Raw genomic sequence first — 27243 nt, 5'->3', positions numbered from 1 at the left:
GGTGTTCAGGTTTTATTTCCTCACCCCTGTAGCGAGTGAATCTGCCTGTAGTGCAACCGGGGCTAACCGGTGCTTCCTCCTCAGGCTCCACTTCACTCAGCTGCCTGACAGACCCGCTGCTTTTTCCCACTTTAACCTGAATAACAAACCGGAGGTAGCTGGGAGGGAGGGAAGCACAGCTCTTAGCCTCCACTAGTCTCTGAGCTAGCCCCAGCTCTCTGTTTGGGTCCAACCAGAGCACCGAGCCCTGGTTTATTATTCAGGTTAAAGTGGGAAGAAGCAGCGGGTTTATCGGGCAGCTGAGTGAAGTGGAGCCTGCAGAAGAAACACCGTCTGGATGTAATAGTCTGTTGAGGTGCTGCGGTGCTCGGCTGCACAGACAGGAACCCCTCGGCTGTCAGGATGCACCACTCTCTCACTCCGTGCTCTCTCACGCAGGCGCAGAACGTACGTGCTACTTGGTCGTGGGATGTAGTCCGTGTAGTGTGTTCAAATGCAACTGACACAGGGCAACATGAGGCGATGTAGACGACGCAACAATTGGCTTTCGTCGCTGCTAGTTCTTTGATGTCGGTTTGGTGTGTCCGCACCTATAGACTGTAGCGACACCTTGCAGACAGCCATCATTCAAGAAGCCCCACCTTTAAATTTGTGTAATTTTAAGCCCTAATAAAAATGTAAACGCGTGAGTTATATAAAAATCCAACCCCATACAGTTGTCATGAATGTTGAAATTAGCTACAAAGACCAAAACTGTTTTTGTACCAGGCTGTAAACATGTTTATTTCTGCTGTAAAGTTGGACATTTTAACATGGGGGTCTATGGGGATTGACTGGCTTCTGGAGCCAGCCTCAAGTGGCCATTCGAAGAACTACACTTTTTGGGACTATGTTGGCCTAATTTTACAGCCTTGAAGGTTGCTATGGTTAATAATTTTGCTGCATTTCTCCTAAAATCCTACTACATATTTTTCTCTCTATCTATAACTAGCCTGGATAATTTCTAAAACATCTCACTGCATTTGGATATGAATAAGTTTTTTTTTTTTGTCTACACTGCCACATTTTTAGCTTCACCACAGCATGCATCACTCTCGAGGAAGAGCAGTTTTTTGCACATCTGTGTTGTTCTCATAATTCAGCCCTGGAGGTTGCCGCTTGTAAAATAGACCTGGTGTGTGTGAGTTTTAGTGTTGGATCAGACAGGTTAATCTGAGCATGTGTATTTCAACATGTGTGTGTTCATTCATATAGATGTAGTGGTGTGTGGTGTTGGACTGAAAAAGTGCTCTGTAACGTTAATCAATATATATTTCATATCTAGCATTTGTAGAAGCAATTGCCACCTATGCAGATGATATTTTATTACATTCATTTTCTGTAACTGCTTATCTTGTAGGGGGTCGCGGGGGGCTGGAGCCTATCCCAGCTGACATTGGGTGAGAGGGTACACCCTGTACATGTCACCAGGTCACCTGGACGGATGACACATAGAAACTGACAATCATTCACGCTCACATTCACACCTACGGCTCATTTAGAGTCACCTCTTAGACTAACCTGCATGTTTTTGGACTGCGGAGAGTACCTGGAGAAAGCCTGACATGGGAGAAAACACGGAAACTCTGCACAGAGGAACCTTCCACCTCGGGTTCGAACCAGGAACCCTCTGCAGCCGTCTGTTTTACTTTTACATGTCAAACCAAATTTACTAAACTGCTTTCTTATTACTGCCTGGATTATGATCAGAGATAACGTTTTCTTTTTCTTTTATATGACTGATACACTACATTCTTGTATGGTGTAGGGCTTCGGAAAAAGATGGTTGGGGAGGACAGCAGGGGTACAAAGTGCAGGACCTTGACACCAGAACTTTGGGTCCATGCCCAGACTCCTGTCTTTGGTTAAATCATGGAAAGATAATCTCACATTGGTCATATGACCTTTTGTTAATACGTTTAGTATTAACACTGTTGGGAGGGACTTGCCAGGTACATTAATTACCAACATTTCCTCATTATGTTAATAGAAAACGCAGTTTGCTCTTTATTATGTTTCCTCAAAACGTATTTGCTAGAACAATTTAGCTGCGACAGGGCTGGCCATCTTCTGCTTTTAGCTGCCGTGATCATTAATGTCAATTAAATTAATTCTCAGAAGCATTATTGTAGAAGGAAACATAAAAGGAAGCTTATACAACAACTCTAAATATAAAGCTTGTTATGTACAAGCTATTTTTAGACATTACAGGAATGGTACATCTGTGTCATCAAAATCTACACAAACAGGGGCATGTGTCATGTTTCTCAACATCCTGCAGTATCTCTTCAAACTTTAAGCCTGGTTTAGATAATTATTACCATCAAAACTCTCACTGAAAGTCTGACACTGAAACCATTCACGCTGAACACAAATCACCAAAAAGTGGTCACAGGTGGATTTTGACGCTCACTTTTGCAAACATTTCATCAAGTCGAGATTTTAACGTTATCATGTTTGTTAGGTATGTTTATTGCTGGAGATTAATGAGTAACTCGGGGAACTGCAGGGAGAGGGCGTGGAGGTCTTCTTATAGAGAAATGAAGTGACATTTGCCAGAAGACTCATGGCTCGGCCAGCTTCTCAGGAGCTGATACTGATTGTTTAGATTCTCACAAGCTCAGATTTCAAGGAGATGACGGTGGTAAGTCTAAGATATGTATTTATTCACATGAAGTTCATCATTACTTTCATGGTGAATGCAAATTCTTTTTGTTCATCTTATTGTCTCCTTTCAGCAGATGACAACTTGACTGACATCGGAAGGGTTCTTGTTTGCTATCATGAACTCCCTCAGGAGCCTGTCTCTAATCTGTCTCTGTATACAGCTCCTGGGTTCAAGTAAGATTTCAGACCAATTAAATGACTTTAAAGCACTTGGCAGCACTTTAGAGTCTTTGTTTGTCTATCTGTTTCCATTGTGTTCATGTATGTTTATTTGCCTGTGTCTTTTCCACCTATGTGTTGCTTCAGCTGCCTCTGCCAGTACCAGCCTGTGGGGTAAGAAGCTGCCGTTCAGGTCTCGTCGGTGTATATGGCAGCTACATCCAGATGTTGTGGTACCAGCCCTGGAGGAGCTGAGTGTATGCATGCGTTTACGCTTCACCCATAGAACAACATGGACTGGTTTTGACTACAAAGCACCACGTGGGGGACACACTGAGCTGGGGCTTGGGGGCAAAGGTACACAGCTGACAGTATGGCTGTTTGGAGAAAAACACAGCTTGGACAGGGATTTAAAACTGCATGAATGGCACTCTATATGTTTCACCTGGTCTGGCCAAGCTCGCAGACTGAGGATCTACATAAATGGAACCAGTCAGCATGAGGTATCTGTGAGCCCCGTGCTTCCCCAGCAACTGGCCCCAAACGGCACTTTCACTCTGGGGGTGTCTCATTATGTAGACAAAAATGGTGAGGTGCAGCAGCAGACTGGGATGGATCTGCTTGGTGACATTGGTCTGTTCAGTATATGGGCCCGAGAATGGAGTGCCGAGGAGCTGACGGGGCAGAACTGTGCAGATGGAGACGTGGTGAGGTGGGACCTGCAGCAGTGGAAACACAACTGTCCTCCCCCTGAGCCTGACAACAGCCTATACTGTGGTAAATATAGCGTCACCTTTTTCTGTTGTGTTTCATGGTCATGCACTGAAAATCTTGGGGTGGCACGCCAAAACTAAAAGTCATAACTTATTTTTATGTAGCACATTTTGGCAACAAGGCAATTCAAAGTGCTTTACATAAAACATCAAAAGCATCAAGACAAAGTGCAAAAGAAACCCATTATAGAATCACATTTAGATACAATCAAAATGCCATTAAAAAGCTAGAAAATCAAAAATAAAAACAAGCTCAAATATACTATGAATTGGGGGGAGTTCAAGTATCTCGGGGTCTTGTTCACGAGTGAGGGTAGAATGAAGCATGAGATGGATTGACAGTTTGGTGCGGCATCTGAAGTGACGTGGGCACTGTGTCGGACCATCGCTGTGAAGAAAGAGCTGAGCCGGAAGGCAAAGCTTTTGATTTACTGGTTTCGTCTACGTCCCAACCCTCACCTATGGTCATGAGCTCTGGGTAGTGACCAAAAGAATGATACACGGATACAATCGGCCAAAATGAGTGTCCTGAGAAGGGTCACTGGGCTCAACCTTAGAGATAGGGTAAGGACCTCGGACATCTGGAGGGAGCTCGGAGTAGAGCCGCTGCTCCTTCGCATCCCATTAGAGGTGTTCCAGGCACATCCCACTGGTAGGACGTCCAGGGTAGACCCAGGACACGCTGGAGGGATTACATATCTCATCTGGCCTGGGAACGTCTTGGGGTCCCCCAGGAGGAGAAAGCGTTTCTAGAGAGAGGGATGTCTGGAATACCTTGCTCAGCCTGCTGCCCCCGCAACCCGGCCTCAGATAAGCAGTTGAAAATAGACAGATGGATGCATTAAATACAAGAATAGATGCTGTAGTAGTTGAAATCTATGTCAATATGGAGAGTTAAGGAGTTGCATCTGGTTTCTTATTTAGAGTTAATGTTACTAATTATCTGATGTTCATAGACTAACACCAGTACAGTACAGTACAGTACAGAACATTTTGAGCTACATAACAGTCCTGTTCTAATGAGTTATGTATCTGTACCTGTCACATGATTAATTGTTCCTCAAATAGGCTGGATGTCCTTTCCCTTTAAAGGACAAATAGATAGCTCTAATTTGAATGAGTACATTGATTGCAAGGAACAAAACATTTAGTCGACTCCGAGTCTCGTGGGCACCCATCGAGCCCATTTTTATTCAGATATCTTGACGTGAGAGTTCAATGGACTCCTTTAAAAATGGCCATGCCAGTTGTTCCCTCCCCAAAGACTTAGCCTCACTTTGGAGCAATATTTAGTCCCCTTCCTGACAAGCTGAGCTGACATGGTTGGTACGAATGAATGCCATAGGTTGTCTAGTTTCACAAGATATCACCACCTTTGCTATCTTAAAAAATAAGTGTACCACAGTCACTTAAAGAATTATATTGGCCTCAAATTATTATTATTTTTTTAAAGATATTTTTTGGGGCATTTTCACCTTTATTTGATAGGACAGACAAGCATGAAAGGGGGAGAGAGAGAGAGAGAGAGAGAGAGGGGGAGTGACATGCAGCAAAGGGCCACAGGCTGAAGTCGAACCCGGGCCGCTGCAGCAATGGCCTTGTACATGGGGCGCCTGCTCTACCACTAAACCACTGACACCCCAGGTCTCAAATTATTTTTGCCCAGGTGGGGCCAGCAATTGTAGCAGCAACTGTATCCTGCTCTCCCCAGCCCCCTTGGCAGCGCCACTGCATGCAGCATGACCCGCCCAAATTTTTAAAAGTGAGTCACCCCCAAGGCTTTCTCACCAGTTCACATAACAAGGCAGTCTAGTGTAAATGAGGGTCGAATGAGCAGGCAGATTTGCTGTTCAGTAACTACAGTTTAAGGTGAAAGAAAAGGTAAACCGCACATTCATGAGTTCAGCAGTGACTGCTACATAAACCCTAGACGGGTCTGACACATTTTTCTTGGAACATTAACTTTTCCTTGTCTTTTATTTTTGTTTTTAGCATGGTCACTCTACAAAATTAAAATGTGGACATCCATAGTTCACTCTATGAAGCCTGGAAATTGCTCAGTGTCACTGGAGGGAGTAACAAGAAACTGGGTATGAAGAATATGTAAATATGTCAGAAGGATTTGGCGAGCAATGACTTTGAACAAACAAATCCGATTTGTCTATCCAAATAACTCATCTCTGCTGTTATCTCTTGTCAGTTGGAGAGCGTTTTTCCCCACAACTTTTCTGTCCATGACATCCATATATCATCCCCAAGGTAACTTTTCAAGCAATACACTCCTCACTATCAGCTGGCTGTGGTACAGGAAGTTTTCAGATATTTGCTTGGATAAAAGTGCCAATACTGTAATATAAATATTCTTAAATTAAGGAAAAGGTCCTTTATTGGAAAAATCACTATCACCAAAGTATAAGTACTCAATACATGTCGTAAAACATATTAGTAAAGAGTACTAACAAGTAACCAGAGCTGTCAAATTAATGTAGTGGAGTAAAAACTACAATATTTAATTTTGAATTGTAGAAGAGTGGAAGTATAAAGTAGCATAGATTTGAAATATTCATGTACAGTCTCTGAGTAAATGTGTTTAATTACTTCCCATCCCTGCCAGCTGGTTTCTCATTAAGATAGAATAGCTGTGTGTGTGTGTATGTGTGTGTTTTGCCATTTAATGACAGAGGTAATTGGTGCACTATAAGCCTACTTTGATCACAGTTGTAATTCTTGGCAACATTCCTGTCAGTAATTTCTGTTATCTGTGTTTCCCTATAGGCATAGCTGCCATGTGGTTAATAATTCTGCTGCCCTACTTGCGCAACAACCTCAGGTACACCACTATTAAGAGTTCTCCGTTTGATTTTCCACGGAAAGACACAGCAATATCCTCAAAGACAGCTGATTAGGAAACAGATGAAAAGCTTTATCATATTGAGACAATGTCATTTTCCAAGAAAATGAATGACGTATGTGAGCACTCAGGTCAGTTCAGAGGAAGGTGGCTAGGTACTCAAAACTTTTACTTAAGTAAAAGTAGCAATATCATGGTGAAGAAATACTTTGTTCTTCAAAGTGTTGCTTAAGTGAAAGTACATAAATAGTAGCATCAAAATGTACTTAAAGTGCCCTTAAGTAGAAGTACTCATGATGCAGAATGGCACTTTTCAGACTTTTCATGTTATAGCCACTGCTAGATTTCAATAATTTACTGGTATAGTACATTTGAATTAAAGGTCCAGTGTTTCAGATTTAGGGGGATTTAGTGGTTACCAGCCGTGAGGACTGCAGATTGCAAGCAGCTGAAACTTCTCCGGGTTAGAATTCTTTTAGTGTTAATAGTTCATGAGGTTTTTGCTGGGAGCTGAATTGACCCTCTGCTAAGTCCCACCCCCGGACGCAGAGTGACCAATCATAGTGTAGCATTGGGCCGGCTCAGACCAGGGTCCGACAACAACACAGCTGTGCTTCACTGACTCTAATGCAATCATTTCAGATTTCCTTCATTTCAATCAATCAATTCAATCAATTTTATTTATAAAGCCCAATATCACAAATCACAATTTGCCTCACAGGGCTTTACAGCATACGACATCCCTCTGTCCTTATGACCCTCGCAGCGGATAAGGAAAAACTCCCCCAAAAAAAACCCTTTAACGGGGAAAAAAAAATGGTAGAAACCTCAGGAAGAGCAACTGAGGAGGGATCCCTCTTCCAGGACGGACAGACGTGCAATAGATGTCGTACTGAACAGATCAGCATAATAAATTAACAGTAATCCGCATGACACAATGAGACAGAGAGAGACAGAGAGAGAGAGAGATATGCAGGTAATAACAGTAGCTTACAACAACATTATTGAAAGTAATAATATTATAGTTATAGTTCTGGCTACTGTGGTACAGTATGTTGAAAGTATGTATTAATATCTGGCAGTATACATGTGTGACAATAGTCATATGTGTATAATAACAGTAGAAGTATGACTGATGACTAATGATGGCAGCAGCAGCAGGAGGCATCTGGCAGGACCACGGCAGCAGCACAACCACATACGTCACGCTGTCCAGGCACCGCTGCGATATGAGTTAATCTGAGAGACAGTGGAGCACAAAGGCTCCGGAGAAGAAGCCGAGTTAGTGACATCCAGAATGGCCGAGTTAATAGAATAGAAGTAATAGTAATAGAATACGAGAGCGCGAGAGAGAGAGAGAGAGAGAGAGAGAGAGAGAGAGAGAGAAGGAGAGAAGGTGCCCGGTGTATTATGGGGGGTCCTCCGGCAGATTAGGCCTAAGTCAGCCTAACTAACTAATTTTCAGGCTGGTTTTGTGGATTTGGAGCTAAATGTTGTGCCTGGGGCACGTCGTGTATTAATGATACTCGTTACCTGGAGAGTTTGGAAAAAGATATACATTTCTTCCCTGTTCCAAAACCAAAATCATACCCTGAAAAGTGTAGGGTTAGCTAGCTAGCTACTGAAGATATAGCCTACTGAATGTATACACATGCTGCTTTTGCTTTTTAATGATTGTAACAGTGAAACAAAGACCGACCCTGCTGTACAGGAACCAGTGAAGGGAAGCAGGGAAACTTTGCTGATATTCAACCAGCTGTGTGTCATCGCAGTGTGCGCAGATGAATGTTGTTTGATCCCTGCCCATCTGCTGGTAGAGGTCCAGGTACTGGCAGCAGCACGGGGAGAAGCCAAACACCGTTCATCTGCACACACTGTGATGCTACACAGCTGGTTCAATACTGGCAAAGCTTCCCTTTATATTCATTGTCTTGTGTGGCGATCAGCAGTGATGTGGTGGTTCACTTTTACACTGTGATCTGTAGCCTATAGTTCGGCTTTAGCTTCTAACTATCTTTGTCTTTTTAACCTGTTGTTGCTGCTGGGTCAGTTTGACATCCTGGATATATCCTTCAAACACAGACTGTAGACCCCTCTGTCTGCTTCTCTCTGGAATCACTCTTTCATTTTTCCTGAAATGTGATAATATTTCTTCAGGGAGTGCAGTTAGTTACAGTGTGGACTCAATGCTAGCAGGCTGACGGACCATCACAAAGGGGCGGGGCTTAGCAAAGGGTTAATTATCTGCAGAGGTCTCTTTCTCTCCAAAACAAACGGACCATGTGATTACTGTTACACTGTTCGACACTTTGCAGATAGGCTGTTAGCTGAGCACCTGCTAATATATATACTACTAATAAATAAGTACTATGTAATGAATATACTGTATAATGTGTATTCACCTATGTAGATATAAACAGCTCATTCTAAGTTCATGAAAACATATAAATTCCTATTTTCAGGTGATTATACACTAAAGAAAACATTATATTATATTCAGTTTCTGCCAGTATATCCCCATGAATCCTACACACTGGACCTTTAATGTTGCAGCTGATCAAAGTTTGGCTAATTTTAATAGGTTTATACTGCTGGGTAGCTTGTAAATTCCTATCAATTGTGCTTAAGCACAGAACTTGAGCATCTGTACTTACTAACACTCCAGCGCTGGCAATGAATTATATTAAGAGCAATCAGTCAGCCTTTTAATAAAGACATGAAATAATTCTGTGTTTTCAGGGATCAAGAGCTCTCTCAAATTCCATCTGTGACAAGTGGTAAGACAAATTCAGGACATGAAAAGAGTTATAATAATTACAATGCATATGTGTATACTGTCCAAACCTATAAAGCAGATTTAACTCATGTCATTGTGATGAATCCCAAGTTTCAGCTGTAGCGTCTATGTGAATGTCAATCCTGCTGCTAATGTAGAAGTGGTTCAGACAAGCATTGCCTTGTTGCTGAGTTCCACCTTCTCTCATGACTTCCTCAACCTGTCAGCTGATCCTAACAGCATCAGTATACTACCTGTGGGTATGTATAGTCTGTATGGTACACTTCAGCCCTGTCACCTGTAAAATGTATTGACTTCTGTGTTTCAGTGGACTACTGCACCAGTCAAATATTAACCAAACACACTGCCTTATTGCTTTCAAAAAGGATGTATGTCCATGTCACATAAAGTACATAATTACACAATATTTGTTCAGTAATTGTATTTTATAGACACAAAGCAGACTTTGGGTGTAGCTGGAAATGTTCACTTGAGGTGTGAACATCAACAAATCCATTAAAGTGATTTCATTTACCGTGCACTCTCACTGTGGTTATTAAGTGGCTGAATTAACAGGAAGCTGCACAGATAATGAAGGCAGAAAAAGTAACTGCACACCTGCAGAAACACATTAGAGATGAATAAGACATTTCTGTGTTTCTAAAAATACCTAATAGATGACTAAGATATGTGCGACTGCTCATTATGAGAAATGTACATTTCCATAATTTGATTTGCGTCACACACTATGCTATTTTTGAATGTTTCTTCTTTAAGATCCTGCAATTAATATTAATATTTATTTAATTTGTTTCTTTCAGAGTTATTCCCTGTAGACCCACTGCCAACTGTCAGCACGGGTGCACCTACATCAGGTGAGCAAGAAAAGGATAAAACAATGTCTATGAGTACTTGATGCTTTGCAGCTTTATGGAATAATGAAGCCTTTGTGATAGCAGTGATGTCATGTTTTTCAGTCAGGTGCAGATAGGACTGCAAGACAGTGTCTTTGTTCTGTAATATTTTTTGTCACGTTATTTAATTCACAGAAACAGGTCCGACTCAAAGTCTGTCAGCTCGACCTGCTAACATGTCAACGACAGGAGACCCTCTAGATCTCAACAAGACTGCCAGTCAGTTCACCAAACCTATATGAATCATGCTTGTTTCTTCTTTATGTCAGCTCAGGTCTTTACTGTCCTACAAGAGAAAATATTTCCTGCTAGAGAAGCATTATAACATAAAAACTTTTCAATCAGGACTCATTTTTTTATTGTAAAAGAATATTTATAAACGTGCACATAATAATGATTAAAATGTGAAAAGTCTTTGGCATTACACCCCGTTGAGATGGTATGATATAAGGAGGGTGATGAATCCATAGTCAAATAGCATGGAGAGAATGGAGCTGTGTGGGAAGGAGAAATAAGAGCACTTACTGCACACAAAATAAATGAAAGTTTGAACTGGTTGCATTTAATTTATGGTCATCTGAATCCTTTACCAGAGAAATTTCTTTAAGACAATGTGGTCTGGATATGCTGTGACAGATCTTGCATGATTTTACTTGCTGTCTCGTTTCATACACTTAAATTCCCATTCTGACAAATAGGTCTGATCTGTTTCAATGATGGATCTGTAAAATAACACCATCAACTCTATGTCAGCATTTGACCTAAACAGCAGAATGCACAGTCTTTGTTGCCCTTCACATCAAAGCTCAATTTCTTGTTGTTATAAGTACAAAGGTACTACAGTCATTAGCAGTTTATTAACTCACAGCCATCCACTGTACAGTCATTGGTGTGCCATATAAACAGTAGTGGGGACAGGACACAGTGTTCTTAGGGAACATGTGAAGGGCAAATGTTGCACCACTTTTTTGTTCTTTGGTAAAATGTTACACAATTTGATTCAGATTTCGTCTTTAAACGTTAAATATAATAGTGAAACATACACACATACTGTAAAGACACACTGCTGTGCTATCTGTCATCACTCCTGTAGTTGGACCAGACACGTTCTTCAGAGTTAACCTGACCTTAAGTATGACTGGCAGCCCGACGAAACCAGAGGATATCATTGAGAAATGGGTATGAGACTCTGCGCTTTAAAGAATATGTGTACATTACACTGTGTATATGTATATGTAAATGTATATGTGTATGTGTACACTGAGTTATTCTCTTTGGGCAAAAGGTGAAAGAACAGCTGCAGGTGAATAAAACTATGATTGTGCTGAATCTCATCATAAAGGAGAATGTTGGCAAGTGAGTCCCACTGAATTTATTTATTGTTGCTAACAAGCACAATGTGTTTAATATATTTCTTAATATAGTGCTAGTTGACTTATTATTCATCTGTAATATTTCATAGGGACATGGAGCAGAACAACGGACTCCTGGTGAGTACACACTTCATTTTAATAGCAAGACAAGTTAGATCTGCAACAGTGCCCCTTAGATATTTAAAGAGCTCCATTATGTCACTGCTAGGCTAGTTAAAACTATATTAGTATGAGAGTTATGGATTCACATACTTTGGTTTCTTACTCTACAGTTAAAGATATACTTTGCCAATTTTCAACCAGCTTTGCATCATAATGATGTACGTCGTATATGTAAATGGACTGTGGTAAATTTCCCTCCATCTAACCAGTGTCCACATCTACTGGCTTATCTCCCAGCTCAAGATTCTGTTAGTGCATTGTCTATTTCTATGTTTTCGGAAACATACATTAGCTAACTGTTTAACTGTATTTTGGGATCATTTTGTTACCAGTCGTCCACCATATTGTTTCCTGTTACTTTTTTTAATGTTACTTAAAGGAGAAGTCCAGTATTTTGCACTTTGAGCCCCATTTCTGGGTTGTTTATAGTTTAATACTAGGAATAATATCTCATACCACTGCAACCACTGACATTTATAATGCAGTATCTCTCTGCTTTTCCTTCAGCTTTTCCACGGCCAACAAAAAGAGTGAGTTATTAAAAAAGGAGAAGCATATTATTGTGAAAGCTACCTGCACTGCCTGTTTTGTATGCCACTAACTGTATGTTTCATCCACAGATATTACTGCACCTTCCATGTACAGGAATACAACAAGAACAGTGTGGCAGACAGTAAAGCTTTTATAAATGCTGCCCTGACAACAAAGTATGACAATGGCTCCATTGTTATTCAAACTACAGATGTGGTGATCAAGCACATACGTAAGATGGATTTCCTGACACAAATAAAAAGAGACAGATGTGTTCAGTAATGGCTCAGCAACATGTACTTATTTTCTTTTTCAGTGCCGGCAAACTGTTTAGAAGAAACAACTTCAACAATCTATGGCTCATACATTTGGCCTGAAGCATTTCCACAAGTCGACCAAGTCATGGGATGCAAAGAGCCAAATTCAGGGAGAGCCTCCAGGCTTTGGTAAGACATTAACTTCCTTTTATTCTGTGGATTAAATATTTGACCAGAGACAATGAGAACTGAATTGTCTGATTGAGAGATTATGATCTTAACACATGCTGCTAATCAGCCAACACACTAATCTTAAACAATCATCACGCTGTTCAAAATGATTTAATGTTTAATTTATATTAAAGGGGTTGGGGGGGCAGGCGAGCGGCTGAGAAAGGGGGCAGAGTGAAGATTGTCCCTCGCTGCGGGGAGAGGAGAGAGGGCTTCCCTGGAGTTCAGGCCTCTTTACCCAGTCCCTCTCCTCCACACTTTGGCTTATTTTCACCCAGCCCAGCACTGGTACCTTGGAGAACGGTCCCTTGCTGCAGGGAGAGGAGAGAGGGCTTCTCCGGAGGTCGGCCTCTTTACCCGGTCCCTCTCTTCCACACTTAGACTTATTTTCATTGTGCCGAAGGTGGCTTGGAAAACCTCCCCCTAACTGTGTCACACGGGCAGAAGGGAAGGCGGCCGGAGCTCAGCCGGTCCCCTTCTCCACACTTTGACTTATTTTATCCTACTTGGTTCTATTTCTCCCTCTCTGGGAGCCTGGGCTCACCGCGCAGCAGCCCACCGCATCCATCCACCCCTCCCTCCCTCGCAGCCCCGCACATATACCCACCATGCTCGGCTCTCTCTCACCGCACAGCGGCCCTCCACATCCCTCCCTTGCCGCCGCGCACATATACTCCCGAGCCTCGGCGCCTCTCCTTGACCAACTAACCTAAATACTATAAACACACTACTAACTGTAAACCTACACTAAAATACACTATGCTAACAATACAATTCGACAAATTACTAGCTATTCTCTCTGCTCTACTACTCTCTCTGCTCTGATCCAACCTACTCGCTATCAGTTTGATAACTGCGGACAGAATGGTTTTATAGTAAGGGGAGGAGGAGTAAAGGGAGGAGGGCAGGTTTAGCGTGGACAGTTAGTGACGTCATTCGCCTCGAAAAAGAATCATTCGCCTCCAATGTAATGTAATGTAAATTCAAATGTAGTAACGAGGTTTCAAGCTGTAGAGGGCACTCCATACCACATTTTTAAAATAAAATGTAGATTTTCAACAGTTTGCACTAAACTGTCAAGATTTTGAGCAGGATCAGTCAGTAACCCTACTATACAACCAGAAACAATGATTATCAGCTGAAAAAAATGGTTTTAGGGTTTAGTTACTCTTTAAACAGCAGCATATTACATAATCTAATAATCAATAATAAACATGAAGTGATTTACAATTGAGACAACGCGTAATAATGTCCAGGGGGGTTTTCAGCCTGAGTCATAAACCAACATTCATCCTGCAGGATTTGTTTTGTATATCACTCTATTTACTTGTGCAGATCCTGTTTATCTTTGTCGCAACAACCAGGTTTCCATAGAGACAGCTCAGCGAGACAAGAAAATTCCCTCAATTACAATGTCCTGTTCCAACCAGTCCTCCCACTCTGCACACAAGCTCTGACTCCATCACATGTAATACTGATGGATCTATGCCAACCCGCAGCTAAGGAAAAAAAATCAATTTCCTTTTTAAGTGAATTATTAGTGTAATGAAGGGCTTCAATCATCAGGCATCATCTCTGCCAAATTTGATATGTGTGGACAGGTGGTTTTTATTTATTTATTACCCTTTGTCTGACGATAATTATAGGAGCAGAGGATCAAGGGAGAGATACAGTGTACATTGTCAAGTTTATTATGCTTATTTTTCTATTCATACTGGTATTTTCGGTTTCTACTAGAACATGTGTAGGTGGGAAGAAACTTTATTTTCCTCACCCTCTGTCTGATACACTTTGTTTTACTGACACTTTAAACCTGAAAAAGCCCAGTCTGCTCTGAATGGTCAGTAGTTATGGGTCTTCCATACCTCAGTGTTTTTGCACTGTCATTGCAGCCAAAGGAATGACTGCAGTGGAGTAATGCTGCACTTCCTACCCTGTCAAATCACCAATAAAAGCTTCTAAACTAAAATCTTCACAGCTGCATATTTTCCAAAATAAGATCAGACTGAAGAACAAGAGCAACCAAGATTATTTGTTTCCCTGGCATTAGCATGAAGCTACATGTAGCAGTGTAGGCTACATAATGTAAACACCATGGCTGACATTATACATTGGTTTGTGGACTACCATTTTGAAGCCTTGAGTTTGAGACATGTATAGCTGCAGAAACATACATGACACGCCCCTTCAAACTGCGCTCACCACCAGTACAAGAGAAACCATCAGTGCGATCGCTAGCTGCACAGCGCTACAATGCTACACTGTAGTGAATAAGGAGACCAAATGTAGCAGTAATCAAGTTTATACTTCATAATACATGAAGACGTGATTCACTTTGTAAGTTATAAGATGTGACCCTTCCCATAACCCTTAGCCTAACCTTAACCACCTCTCATTTACCGCAGTTAGCTAGCTAATTGCTAACGTCTGGACTTCCACCTCCAGGCAAAGGAGTGAAGGGGGTTGATCTTGGACTGACTTGTAGATATGGTGGGCAAGTCATGTCGCTAGAAGGCGGGTCACATAGCAGCTCCAGCGGTTATACCTACTCATAAAGTTAGGCATTTTGGCCATCACCATCTTGTTTTTTTGTGTGTGTGTGTTTTTTTTGTTTGTTTTTTTAAAGAGAAAGAAGTAACCCTATTTGTATTGGAGTACGGCTCAGGCTGCCTATTTCTGTCCGAACCCGACCCGAGCCCTAGAGATTAGTAACTCAGAGAGACCCGAGCTTGACATGCATTCTGGTTTTTATGTCCAAACCTGCCCCGAGCATGGCACAGTTAATGTTACGTTACTTAAGTTCTAAGTTTGTCCTTGACACGGTGTTGTTTTCACCTTGGTTTCAACTTGCGACTTTATCGTGATTAAACACGTGGCACCTTGTAAATGACAGTCAGAAGACATTGTTTTATTGTTTTATAGGCTTATATAGCACACATACACACACACACACACACACACATTCATCATCAGTTATAAATAATCTGAGTCTTAAGATTAACGATTAACGTATGTCAGGTCTTCATAGTCGTATTGTGAAGTTAGAGTATAGAATCCACCACAGATGTTCAGCACTGTCCTCTGTTCCGTACATCTCTGACCTCCATCCTATCATACCTGCTCGCACCCTCAGATCCTCTTCTTCTATTCACCTCACTGTCCCCTCCGTTCGCCTCACTACCATGGAGGGCAGAGCATTCAGCCGCTCTGCTCCCCATCTGATATTTGTTTGTTTGTTAGTGTGTTGTAAAATGTTGAATTATCTTGTACTTTGTATGATATTGTATTTTATTCTGTATTTTTCTCTGTAAGGCGACCTTGAGTGTCATGAAAGGCGCCCAGAAATAAAATAAAATATTAAAAAATAGGCCTATTAAATATTTAAAATATTAAATTATTATTATTATTATTATTGGAAAGGCCAGAATGTCTCAAGCAAGAAGGGCCTCTGGTAATGTTAGGTGATGACATATTTGTTTGACACCCTTCATTGTTAGCTAGCTAACGGTAACTTACAAGGTTACTCATACAACCTGACAAGGCTTTGTGTTGTGGTCATGGGGGTAAATATGCAGATGCAATGGGACTGCATTTGTACAGCGCGCTTTTAATCCATCTGATCCCTCAAAGCACTTTTTACAGGACGAGTCACATTCACACACACATTCATACAATGGTGGCCAAGGCTACCAGTGTAACACACACATCAATGGAACATAAGGACCAATTTGGAGTTCACTATCTTGCTCAAGGTTACGTGGACATGCAAGGATTGAATCACTGATTTTCTGATAAGTGGTTGAACTGCTCTCGCTCTACCTCGACAAATAAACATTATTTCCCGTACCGGGAGTTGAACCCGGGCCACCTGGGTGAAAACCAGGAATCCTAACCGCTAGACCATATGGGACCATACATTTATTCCAAACCCCAGCAGTCAAGAAGTAGCCCAGCACAGACAATAGACACACAACAGGCTGGACCCGAACCCGAACATCATTTGTAAATATTTATCTGAACCCAGCCCAGGTCCCATCAGGTCCTGTTCACCTCATGATTTGAAACTGTGAACATGTGACATTGTAACATTATATATTTGACAGAAATTAAAGAAAAGCTTAATAGGTCCCCTTTAATTAAACCAATCAGAAACAGACCAGAAAGAATATTCATTTACTTTTGCCTCTGTTGTTTCTGTGATTCTCTTCTCTCCTCAGTAAGTTAGACACTGAAACTGACAACACCAGCTGGGCTGATCCTGACATGACACAGTGCGACCCGCTTGTGACCATATCAGACCTCGACAATATCACTGTGACCACTGGTAAGAGGATCAGTCATACACACACACACACACACACACACACACAGAGTCTGGTTAATTTATATTGCTTAGAACAACATTTAATAAGATTATTTGCCAAAGCACTTGAAATGAGACATCACATTTTCGTCTTCGTTATTCTTCCATCTAAATAAACCACAAGAAAAATGTGGCCAAAAAAACAAAAAGCATAAATGATGTTATTGATCTCTAGGTAACGCGGCTGAGGTTGTGGACATGATCCAGGACCTTGTGGACGTTCAGCTGGGGGACAGTGCAGAGCTCTCTTCCTCCGAGCTGGACACGGTGGTGGAGAAGCTCAGTGAAGTGGTTAATATCAGCAGTGTCAAACCTGCTGTCGGTGCCGACATTGTCAATATTGTTTCAGATATCCTGCTTTCCAAAACTGACATCACTCCAGTGGCGAGCATGTACGTGTGTGCCGGGTTAATCCCAGTAAATATAAACTTTTGAACACTTGCATGTGATTGAATCCATTTGTCCTTTGTCTTTGGAAAAAGTGTCCTCGATCTGACGGACAGAATGGGGAACAACATGGATTTCCCAGAGGAATCTGTTAGCATCACAGCACCCTCGCTGGCCCTGTCCATGATCAATGTAGATCCAAATGAATTCAGAGGCCTCACCTTTGGTGTATCTGCACTTTCACCAGTCCTGAATCCAAAGGTGAGAAGCTATAAATCTTAATTGTGTACTAAATAGAGGAGCAAATTTTACATATAACCTGTATTTTTTTAAATGAAAAAATGAGATATTCACAAGCAGAAGGAACAACCTGTCTTAGATTTTCTTTAAACTCCAAAACTGGTTCCATTCGACTGCTTGAGGACAATTTCTGTTGTGTTAATGTCCTGGAAACAGTTTAGTGAATAGACATTAAGGCCTCAACCAGCTGTGAAAAGTGAACCTTTAACAAAGAGGCAAATGAGAAGAACTCATAGTCTGAATCACAGTTTTTTTTCCCCTCAGGTTTTTGTCAACCAGAGCTTTGCGAGTGAACCACTCCCTGACACAGATGCAACAATCTCTCTGCCCACTGAAGTCCATGACTTTTTCAATCCTGGAGAAAGAAATAAAACTCGTGTCCAGTTTCAGTTCTATGGAACAGACGACCTTTTTCAGGTACCTACTGTAAGTTAAATCTTCCCTTTCTGTCTTTTTTTGTCTTTGTTCTTGATTTTCCTTCCTTCTGTTTTCTAAAAGGCTGACTAAATTAGGCCTACAATATCTTATGCAGACCACATGATGCTTACAGTTCTGACATTTTAAGGGAATAGGTTGAACTTCTGGGGAATACGCTAATTTGGCTTCCTGAGAAGATCAATGCCATGTATGTCTGTCGCATAAATATGAAGCTTCAGACAGATAATAGTTAGCCTAGCTTAGCATCAAGACCAGAAACAGGTGGAAACAGCTATCCTGGCTCAGTCCAAAGGTAACAACAACAACCTCACTATTAAAACACATTATTTCTGGCTTGTTAATCTGTACAAAAACCAAACTGTAAAAACGACAATCTGTGGTTTTATGGGGGTTATTATGCACCAGGCTATTTCTTGGCTGGGTGCAGTAATTGCCAGGCAACCAGCACTTTTATACTTGGGTTTCTCTGAGGATTAAACAAACAAGACATGCGCTGCATCCAAAATCGCATACTATGGACAGATGTACTCAATATGTGTACCAATGTTCAACATAGTTTTGTGTTCATAAACTGTGGTATGTTCTTGGCATCACTGAGCTGTAATTACCACATCACTTCCTGAGAGCCTTCAAGGAAAATGGCCAAGGGCAGCTGTTTCCCCCACTTCCAGTCTGCCTTCATAGCTTCATATTTAATATAAACACATGAGAGGTGTCAAACATCTCATTTAACTCTCAGCAAGCAAACAAATAAGCGTAAATGACAAACAAAGATAAATAATCACTTAAATTTGACAAATTTGATCTTTCTCACTGGAGTGTATTACACTGACCAGTGACCTTATCCTTGTCCTTCCTCTTAATGTTACAACCACTTTACTTTTAACAGGATCCACGCACGACTAATGCAACACACAGCGGGTTGATGTTGAATTCCTATATAGTTTCTGCCAGCATCAATAACAGCACTGTCAGCAACCTGAAAGATCGAGTGGTGGTGATCTTCAGACACAAAAAACTCAAACAGGTGAGAAATTAATACATTAAGTTCGTCAGTGGGATGAAGGGTTTTCACTGTGAAACCATCATCACCTCCCTTTTTTCATCTTCACAGCCAGGAGACCAGGTGCAGTGTATGTTTTGGGATTTCCAGAAAAATGGTGAGATGGTCGTCATCTTTTATACTTCACATGTTTACAGTTGATTTCGATGATTTACAGTTATTGAGCCTCAAAGTACTTTTTAGGAAGTAGTGACATCAACAAAGGTCCTTTGACGTAGGAGGCTGTTGATAAGCAGCTTTTATCAAATGTTCAAACGTGTGTGTGTGTGTGTGTGTGTGTGTGTGTGTCAGGTGGACAGGGCAGTTGGAACAGCAAAGGTTGTGAAACGCGGAGTGTTTCTGCTAATCAGACCAGCTGTCTCTGCGATCACCTCACACATTTCGCCGTGCTCCTGGTGAGTCACTGCTCTGCTTCTTTATAAATCAAACCAGGAGACGAACAGCTCCCATAAGCCCCAACATACTGTGCACAATCTGGCCAGTTGCTGACTGCTTGTATATTTTCTTGCCAGCGATGCACGAAGCTGATGTTATCAGCACAACGTGTGAATTTCCTACATAATTATTTTTTAAGAATTATGATGGGATGATTTTTTGAAGCTTGCACTTTTGCTTCCCATAGTGTCAGTTTTGACACCACCACTAGGGGGCTTTCAACATATGCAAAAATATATTAATTGTGTTTGTATGGTGTGTTCAGGATTTTTGGATGTGCTAATAAATTGCACTTCATGGAGCTACAGTGTGCAAACCATGTTTTATTGCTGTCTCTTTTGGTCCAGCATCTGGCTTAAAAGGTCCAGTGTGTAAGATTAAAGGAATTTAGTGGTATCTAGCAGCGAGGACTGCAGATTGCAACCAGCTTAAACTTCTCTCAGGAGGTTTTTACCATGAGCCAAATTATCCGCAGAGGTCTCTTCCTCACCAAAACAAACACATCAGCTGATTTAAACCAGTAAAAACACTGAATAAAGCGTCAAAAATAAATGTTTTTCTGATGCTGCTCATGAGGTGGCTGTTAACTACGGTGGCCAATGCAAACATGGCAGTGTAACATGGCGGACTCTGCGGACAAGGACCTTCTCCCTATGTAGGGAACCTCATTTTGAGGTTACAAAAACACAATGATTCTTATTTTCAGATGATTTTACACAAAAGAAAACAGTTATCATCATATATTCCATTTCTGCCAATATATCCCTCTAAATCCTACACACTGGACCTTTAAATGGTTTTTGGATGTGTGTGACTGCTATGCTTTGTATGTGTTTCAGGATGTATCCAGAACACCTATCAGTGAGGCTGACAGTCAGATTCTGACAGTGATCTCGTATCTCGGTTGTGGTATATCCTCCATCTTTCTGGGCATCACTGTTCTCACCTACCTTGCCTTTGAGTAAGACACTCGGAGCGACACTAACATACTTATTTCACTGTAACACGTTCATTTTATGGAGACGATCTTTACTAGATTATCCAGCCAAAGGAGGCTGAAAGAAGACATTGTATAAGTGAGGATTTACATTAGCTGCACTGCATAAAAACAGGTTGTGTTAACGAGAGGTCCAGCATTTAGGGTTTAGCAGCATCTAGTGAGGTTGCAAAACTAAAACTTCCACTGGATAGACAGCCTAGTTAATGACAAGACCATCTTCACAGCAGTATAGCACTCCTTTAACTGTCGGTAAAACTTTGCATGCTGTAAAGTCAGCCAACAAAGTCTTAATCAGCCTATTTGCACATCAGGATGAAATCCAGAGGTCTGTCATACTGAGTTGTTCCCTGTGTCTCTTTCTCATTCTTGCTCGTTTTAGGAAGCTGCGTCAAGACTACCCGTCTAAAATACTCATCAACCTGTCAGCCGCTCTACTAGGGTTGAACATGCTCTTCCTCCTGGACTCCTGGCTCTCATCTTTCTCCAACTACGGTCTGTGCATCGCCACTGCTACCACGCTGCATTACTTCCTGTTGGCTTCGTTCACCTGGATGGGCCTGGAGGCTGTGCATATGTACCTTGCTCTGGTCAAGGTCTTCAACATCTACGTTCCCTCCTACATCCTCAAGTTCTGCACTGTAGGATGGGGTAAGACAGGATTTAGGTGCTCCTCACTGTAGTAGAGACAGTCAGGTTGGCTGTGATTGGCTGATTGGTTTCAGGAGTGGATTTCAATTGGTTGTTGTCAAACTGCTGGTGGCTGAGTTGGTAACTTTTGATGTTATAGATCCTTGTTTTTCAAAGAATTTCCGAGAAGTATCCTGGAAAGAAATATGTAATGTATTATAAAGATAGGAATGCCCAATTTACACCACCTGACACTGTCAGTTTGGGAATTTCAGAAAAAAACGCAGATTAACAGAATTTCTATCAGAAATGAATCATTCCTGTTATGCAGCAACATTTCTATCCCCGTGAATAACTCACTTATATTTGCTTAACGTAAAATGTCAAATATTTATAACAACTGTTGTGCTGAATTCCATCAGAAGCTATAGATCTAGGACAGTCGAGCTTCTCATATTCCTTCTTCCTGATGTTGCTGTTGCTCGGGATTGCTACATCTATCACCACTGCCTCCTTCTGTCCGGTTGGTTTGCTATCATCAGTTTGTCAGACTGGATCTGGAAGTCCCACAGGAACTTAACTCAGTCATCCAGCCCATGCAAAGCACAGATGTTCCTGTATACTATGCCAGCCACTTGGTTATGGCGTTCCACGTACGCTCTTCCTGCCTGCATCTTACACCCTGCTAATATGTGCTGAACTGTCTCGGGAGCAGCCTGACCTGTGCCTGTGCCTGTGCCTGTTCCTGTGCTGCCATGATCAGTGCTTCTGTGATGTCTTTCAGCCACTGGTAGGATTTCTAGATGTCAGCAACTTCCTCAATCTGACGGTGGTACATGCCGTGCAGGGGCTTGTCCTTCTTGATGGTTCATCCTCCTCTCCTACATTCTCAGGTTTCTGCTGCCTGAGGTATTCACTTAGCAGCTCATCTTTGGGGGCCATCCTCCGGATATATTCCTGGATGTTGGTTGTTTCGTCCTTGACAATAGTTCTGACGTTCACCAGTCCTATATATATATATATATTACTTTGAGACCATTGTCAGGAAATGACATAACACATTTGATATCGTTATAAAAGTTCTGTACATGTGTAGGAGGTCACTCAATCTGGATTACTCACAGCTAAGGCTAATTAAACTCAAAATATCCACCCTGTTAGGTTGTCTGTTTGTTGCTGCATGTCAGGAATGACCCAGATGTATTTGGGAATTATTCTCTTCTTCGTCACAGTGGGTAAATATGTTTAGTTAACTCTGATCCAAAGTAATTATTGTGTGTGTTAACAGGTGTTCCTCTGGCCATAGTCAGCCTGGTGCTCGCCATAGATAAAGATGCTTACGGGAACAGTGTGGCAGAAGACGCTGCGGTGATTCAGTCCACTGATCAGTTGTAAGTACAAGCACTGGTCTGTAGTTGTGACCAAGGTGAGTCATATCTATTCTGGGAGCATCACGACTAAACTCTGTGATGAAAACTGTGAGATCAGGTCATATGAGTGCCCGATATCATAGATTTATAAAATTACACAAAACAACAACAAACACACAAGAAATCAAACACTCAACAGGGTCTTACACAAACAAACAAACAAACAAACATAGTTGATGACATTTATGATGACATTTCATAAATCCCAGTTACATAATGACTAACCCTCTGCCTCCCTCCAGCTGCTGGCTGCAGAATGACGTCTTCTTCTACATGACGGTGGTGGCATTTGTCCTTCTGATCCTGTTTTGCAACATCTGTGTGTTCATCGTGGTTTTGGTCCAGATCAGAAGGATGAGGGCCAATAAGCAGTCAGCAAACAGCCCCAGCTATGTGCATGACTTGAGGGCAGTGGCCAGTCTCACCGTCCTGTTAGGCCTGACGTGGTCAATGGGCTTTTTTTCATTTGGGCCAGGCAGAGTGGTCCTGATTTACCTCTTCACCATCTTCAACTCGTTCCAAGGTAAGAGTCAGTTGTGTGACAGTTTTGTTAAAGCTGTTGTTACCGTGTGGTTAAGTTTAAGTACAAAAAGCACTTGGTTAGGGTTAGGGTCATGATTTGTCATAAAATACCTAGTTCTGTTGCAACAAACACTTTTGGAAATGTCCCGATGTGACGTAAAAATACATCTTGTTTTGTCGCAACAAATACGGCTCAAAATGTCCCACCCTGATATTAAATAATGCCCAATTTTGTCGCAACAAAAACTGCTGGAAATGTTCCCAATGTGACATTACAAAATAAGCAGTTTTGTTGCAACAAACACTGATGAAAATGTCCTGACATTATCTTATTAAACAAACAATGCTAGAAATGTTCCGACGTGACATTAAAAAATACCTTGTTTTGTCACAACAGACACTGCTGGAAATTTTCCTGATGTGACGTTACAGAATAATTGATTTTGTTGCAATGGACGCTGCTAGAAATGTCCTGATGTGACATTACAGAATACTTGGTTAATATGGCTGAAAATGTCCCGCCCTGATATTTAAAAAAAAAACCCAATTTTGCGCAACAGGTACTGCTTAAAATGCCCCAACATGACATTAAAAAATACCCCGTTTTGTCGAAACAAAAACTGCTGGAAATGTCCCGATGTGACACTGAAAAAATTGGGAACTGCCCATTGGTCCGACAGCCCATTGTTCCAACCATATTAAATCCATTGTTCCGAAGTCTGTTCCAAAATCATCATGATGCCCTGTGGTTAAGGTCTGGTTAGGTTTAGGCTAGACTCACAAGTCAGTCTTTATACGCTTTGCTTAACTAAAGACTGATGACTTTCTCCCTGATTTTGTGTTTAGATGGGCGGATACAATTTCAGAGTTTAAAAAAACTCCCTACCTTGCAGAACCAATAGTAAATCCGCAGGGCGGTCCTTCGGTGGCTCGCTGAACTCTTGTGCTCGTAAACATAGTCCGACTAGAAACACGTGCAGCAGCACAAAATGGCTCAAGTCGCTGTAAGTCCTTCATTTCCACAATCTTGTGGACTGAGCACACGTTTGATAAAACGCAATGCAAGAGGCGTTGCTTTGTTGCCGGCCGTTTTCGCCACACTTTAGAAAGGAGTGTCCCCAGACTATCAGAAGGCGGAGATCTCTGATTGTCTGGTGGCGAGACTAGGTTTAGGCACAAAAACCACTTGGTTAGGGTTAGGAAAAGATCATGGTGTGGGTTAAAATAAAAAAGAAGGTGACAAACACATAAGCTGTGAGCCTGCTTCGCCTCAAGCCTTTTCCAGCTGACCCAGAGCCAGTTGTGGTGCACCATCAAGGTAGAAATACGCCCACCGGGAGCCGTTCAGCACCGTGGACTGTCGGACTAATGGGATGTCGGACCAATGGGCTGTCGGACCAATGACATGGACCCGAAAAAATCCAATATTGTCACAAAAAAAACTGCAGGGAAATGTCCCGACATGAGATCAAAAAATACCCAATTTTGCGCAACAGGCACTGCTAAAAATGCCCTGATATGACATTAAAAAATACCTGGTTTTGTCGAAACAAACACTGCTGGAAACGTCCTGACGTGATGTAGAATAAACAGCCTGTTTTGTTGCAACAAAACAATACTGGAAAAGTCCCAGTATGTCATTAAGAATACCTGCTTTTGTTGGTTACGGACAGTGTGTCACACCATCCACCTCCTCCTGCTGAGAACCTCAGCTTGTAGACATGTAATCTGAGCTACATCACTTTAGCGATGTTGCCTTGACACAAACGAAACAAACAAATGTAACTTATTTGTGGTTTGCAGAAACGTTTGTTGCCAGCATTTTATTCTGGCAGCAGGGCTGGGTGTTAATCATTACAGAGGAGTGTCATTTTTAACACATCTGTAAGTCTGTTAGTGTGTGGAGCAACATGTAGGTCAGTCAACAAAAATTTGTACTATATCTCTATCATGTTTCCATTATTGTCTCTGCTCTTCCCTCGTAGGGTTCTTTATCTTTTTGTTCCACTGCCTGATGAAAGAAAACGTGAGGAAACAGTGGAGGATCCACTTGTGCTGCGGACGCTTCAGACTCAGTGATTACTCAGGTACATATTGTTTGTGCACATGAGACATATTGCAGTATAATAGCCAGATGGTTGAGGGGGGAGTATTTTCAACACAGATGATGCATCGTTTTCTCATTCTGGTCCCCCTTGTGTTCAGACTGGAGCCGTTCTGTCACAGTGGGCGGTCACTTCAAAAAGAACCATCTTGTTAACTGTGACTCAGTCGCCTCTGACAACACCTCCTCCATCAGGAAGGTCTCCGACTCCTCTACGGGATCAGCACCAAAGCACCACCAGGGGGCGTGAGCAGGCCTCTGTCGGTGCCACTCTGTGCAGCTCTCCCTTTCAAGGTCCATTAATCACAAACACTGACAGCAGAAAGTAGAACAGCTCTGTGTGTGTTATGGGCAGGGAAGGAAATAAATAAATAAAGCACACATACAGGGAGATACAATGGGTCCGTGGACACTCCTTCATCAGACATGAAAATTATGATAATACTGCACTGACAGCCATGTCAAAATACAGCAAAGAAGTATATGCCCTAAAAAGTGCATATTTTATTCAGACAGCCCAATTTACAGTTCACCTTCAAGGTTTACATTTCTGCTTTCACTGGACTGTTGAAGGACAGATGCTTGAAAAAATATTTTGTGTTTGTAAAACTTTAAGTGAAGTAATGAGTAACAGGAAGCAGCAAGAGTTTTCCACTTAAATCTAATGTGAAAGATCTGTAACCAAGAACTGTTCAAGGACAAAACATGAGAAACTGTGGTCATGATTTTTTTTTTTTGGTAAGACAGGAGATGTTGTTTGTGCACAGCTCAGTTTCCTGCCTGCTTATTCTTCAGAACTTAAAATTTCTACAGCTCATGTTTCCTTTGAAAATGTTTTTAAAGTGGAAAGAGACACGTTTTTGGTGCTTTAACATATCATTATGAAGTAAAACTTAATTGGCTGTAGAATAATGACACCATCAGCATTTAGATTGGTTCCCTATAAGTCTCGCTTTCACTCTGCAATTCTGTCTGCCACCAGATACGATTTACCAGGAAAATGAAGCCTCAATTTACGGCACAAAGGAAGTGTGACAACCATTAAAACAACCAAGAAAGGAGGAGGAGAGTGCTTTTGTTTTCCTCAGAAGCTGTCAGTAGCTGTCCCCAGTTACCAAAGTGAATCACTGAAAAGTTCTTTGCAGGTACTACCCCTAGAAGTGGAAATGGCAGATGGTGGGACAACTGAAGTAGCTGTGGAAACTGTGGTAATTTGCTAAGCTCTTAGGAAAATGGAAGCAATCTGGTTGCCTTTGTGACAGTGGCTCAAGCAATAATACCACACTTTGAACAATGGAAAAGTTGTCTGTTTCCACTTTAAATGTATTCTTTATTTCAATGATAAGAAAATATTCATGTACGTTTTGTGAGCGTCTGAAGATTGCTTTTGTGTGTGTGTGAAGATTACAACCCATCAAGATCACGTCTGATTTTTTCTGACTGTAAACTAAATGCTAATGTTATTTTAGGACTGACTGGAAACCCTCTGGGAGCCCACACTACAAAGTCTGTTAAAATAAAGTGATTATTTTCTTAAAGACGATCAGTTACTATCATAAAATCTACACTGACTGTCTCATTGTAGTGTTGTTTTCCAAATGATTTCAAAGATAAAATAAAATGGCTTTGACAGACAAAGTGTCAGCCAAAGACACTTCACAACTTTTCTGTGCAACAATAAAAAAAAAGCCAAAGGATGAACCAAACAGGGTCCAACACTTAATTACTGCAGTGAAAACACAAAGACCTACAAGTCAGCCACAGAACCCATGAAGGTCAACCCGTAAAGGTAAACTGTGTTCAAGGCTTTGAGTGTGTGGCTGAGGAATGTTTTTAATAAG

At 41.5% G+C, this 27243-nt stretch overlaps 1 protein-coding gene and 1 non-coding gene across 5 annotated transcripts; one reads left to right on the top strand and one right to left on the bottom strand.

The window, feature by feature from the left end:
* The first annotated feature begins 2446 nt into the window (after positions 1-2446).
* On the top strand, positions 2447-26943 carry adgrg4a (adhesion G protein-coupled receptor G4a). 4 transcript variants are annotated; one of them, XM_033632644.2, is made up of 29 exons: positions 2448-2683; positions 2781-2880; positions 3013-3642; positions 5631-5728; positions 5839-5897; positions 6414-6468; positions 9229-9266; positions 9377-9525; positions 10087-10140; positions 10315-10398; positions 11273-11358; positions 11465-11535; positions 11642-11669; positions 12222-12244; positions 12335-12477; positions 12562-12691; positions 16951-17057; positions 17272-17488; positions 17579-17744; positions 18048-18209; positions 19111-19248; positions 19336-19381; positions 19576-19679; positions 20559-20680; positions 21099-21367; positions 22635-22737; positions 23019-23299; positions 25284-25385; positions 25504-26943. In XM_033632644.2, the coding sequence occupies exons 2-29, from the start codon at positions 2823-2825 to the stop codon at positions 25650-25652; spliced, it is 3672 nt and encodes a 1223-aa protein (XP_033488535.1). In that variant the 5' UTR covers positions 2448-2683; positions 2781-2822; the 3' UTR covers positions 25653-26943. The 4 variants fall into 4 exon arrangements, with proteins under 4 accessions (XP_033488538.1, XP_033488535.1, XP_033488534.1 ...); XM_033632643.2 differs by having other exon boundaries at positions 2778-2880; XM_033632646.2 differs by having other exon boundaries at positions 2452-2683; positions 2778-2880; positions 18048-18200.
* trnae-uuc (transfer RNA glutamic acid (anticodon UUC)) lies at positions 16572-16643 on the bottom strand. Its single transcript has one exon. It is a non-coding gene; the product is annotated as a tRNA-Glu (tRNA).
* Positions 26944-27243: the final 300 nt, after the last annotated feature.

This window comes from Epinephelus lanceolatus, chromosome 7 (genome assembly GCF_041903045.1).
Source record: "Epinephelus lanceolatus isolate andai-2023 chromosome 7, ASM4190304v1, whole genome shotgun sequence".
Classification (NCBI taxonomy): Eukaryota; Metazoa; Chordata; class Actinopteri; order Perciformes; family Serranidae; genus Epinephelus; species Epinephelus lanceolatus.
This window is presented reverse-complemented; position numbering and strand designations above follow the sequence as displayed.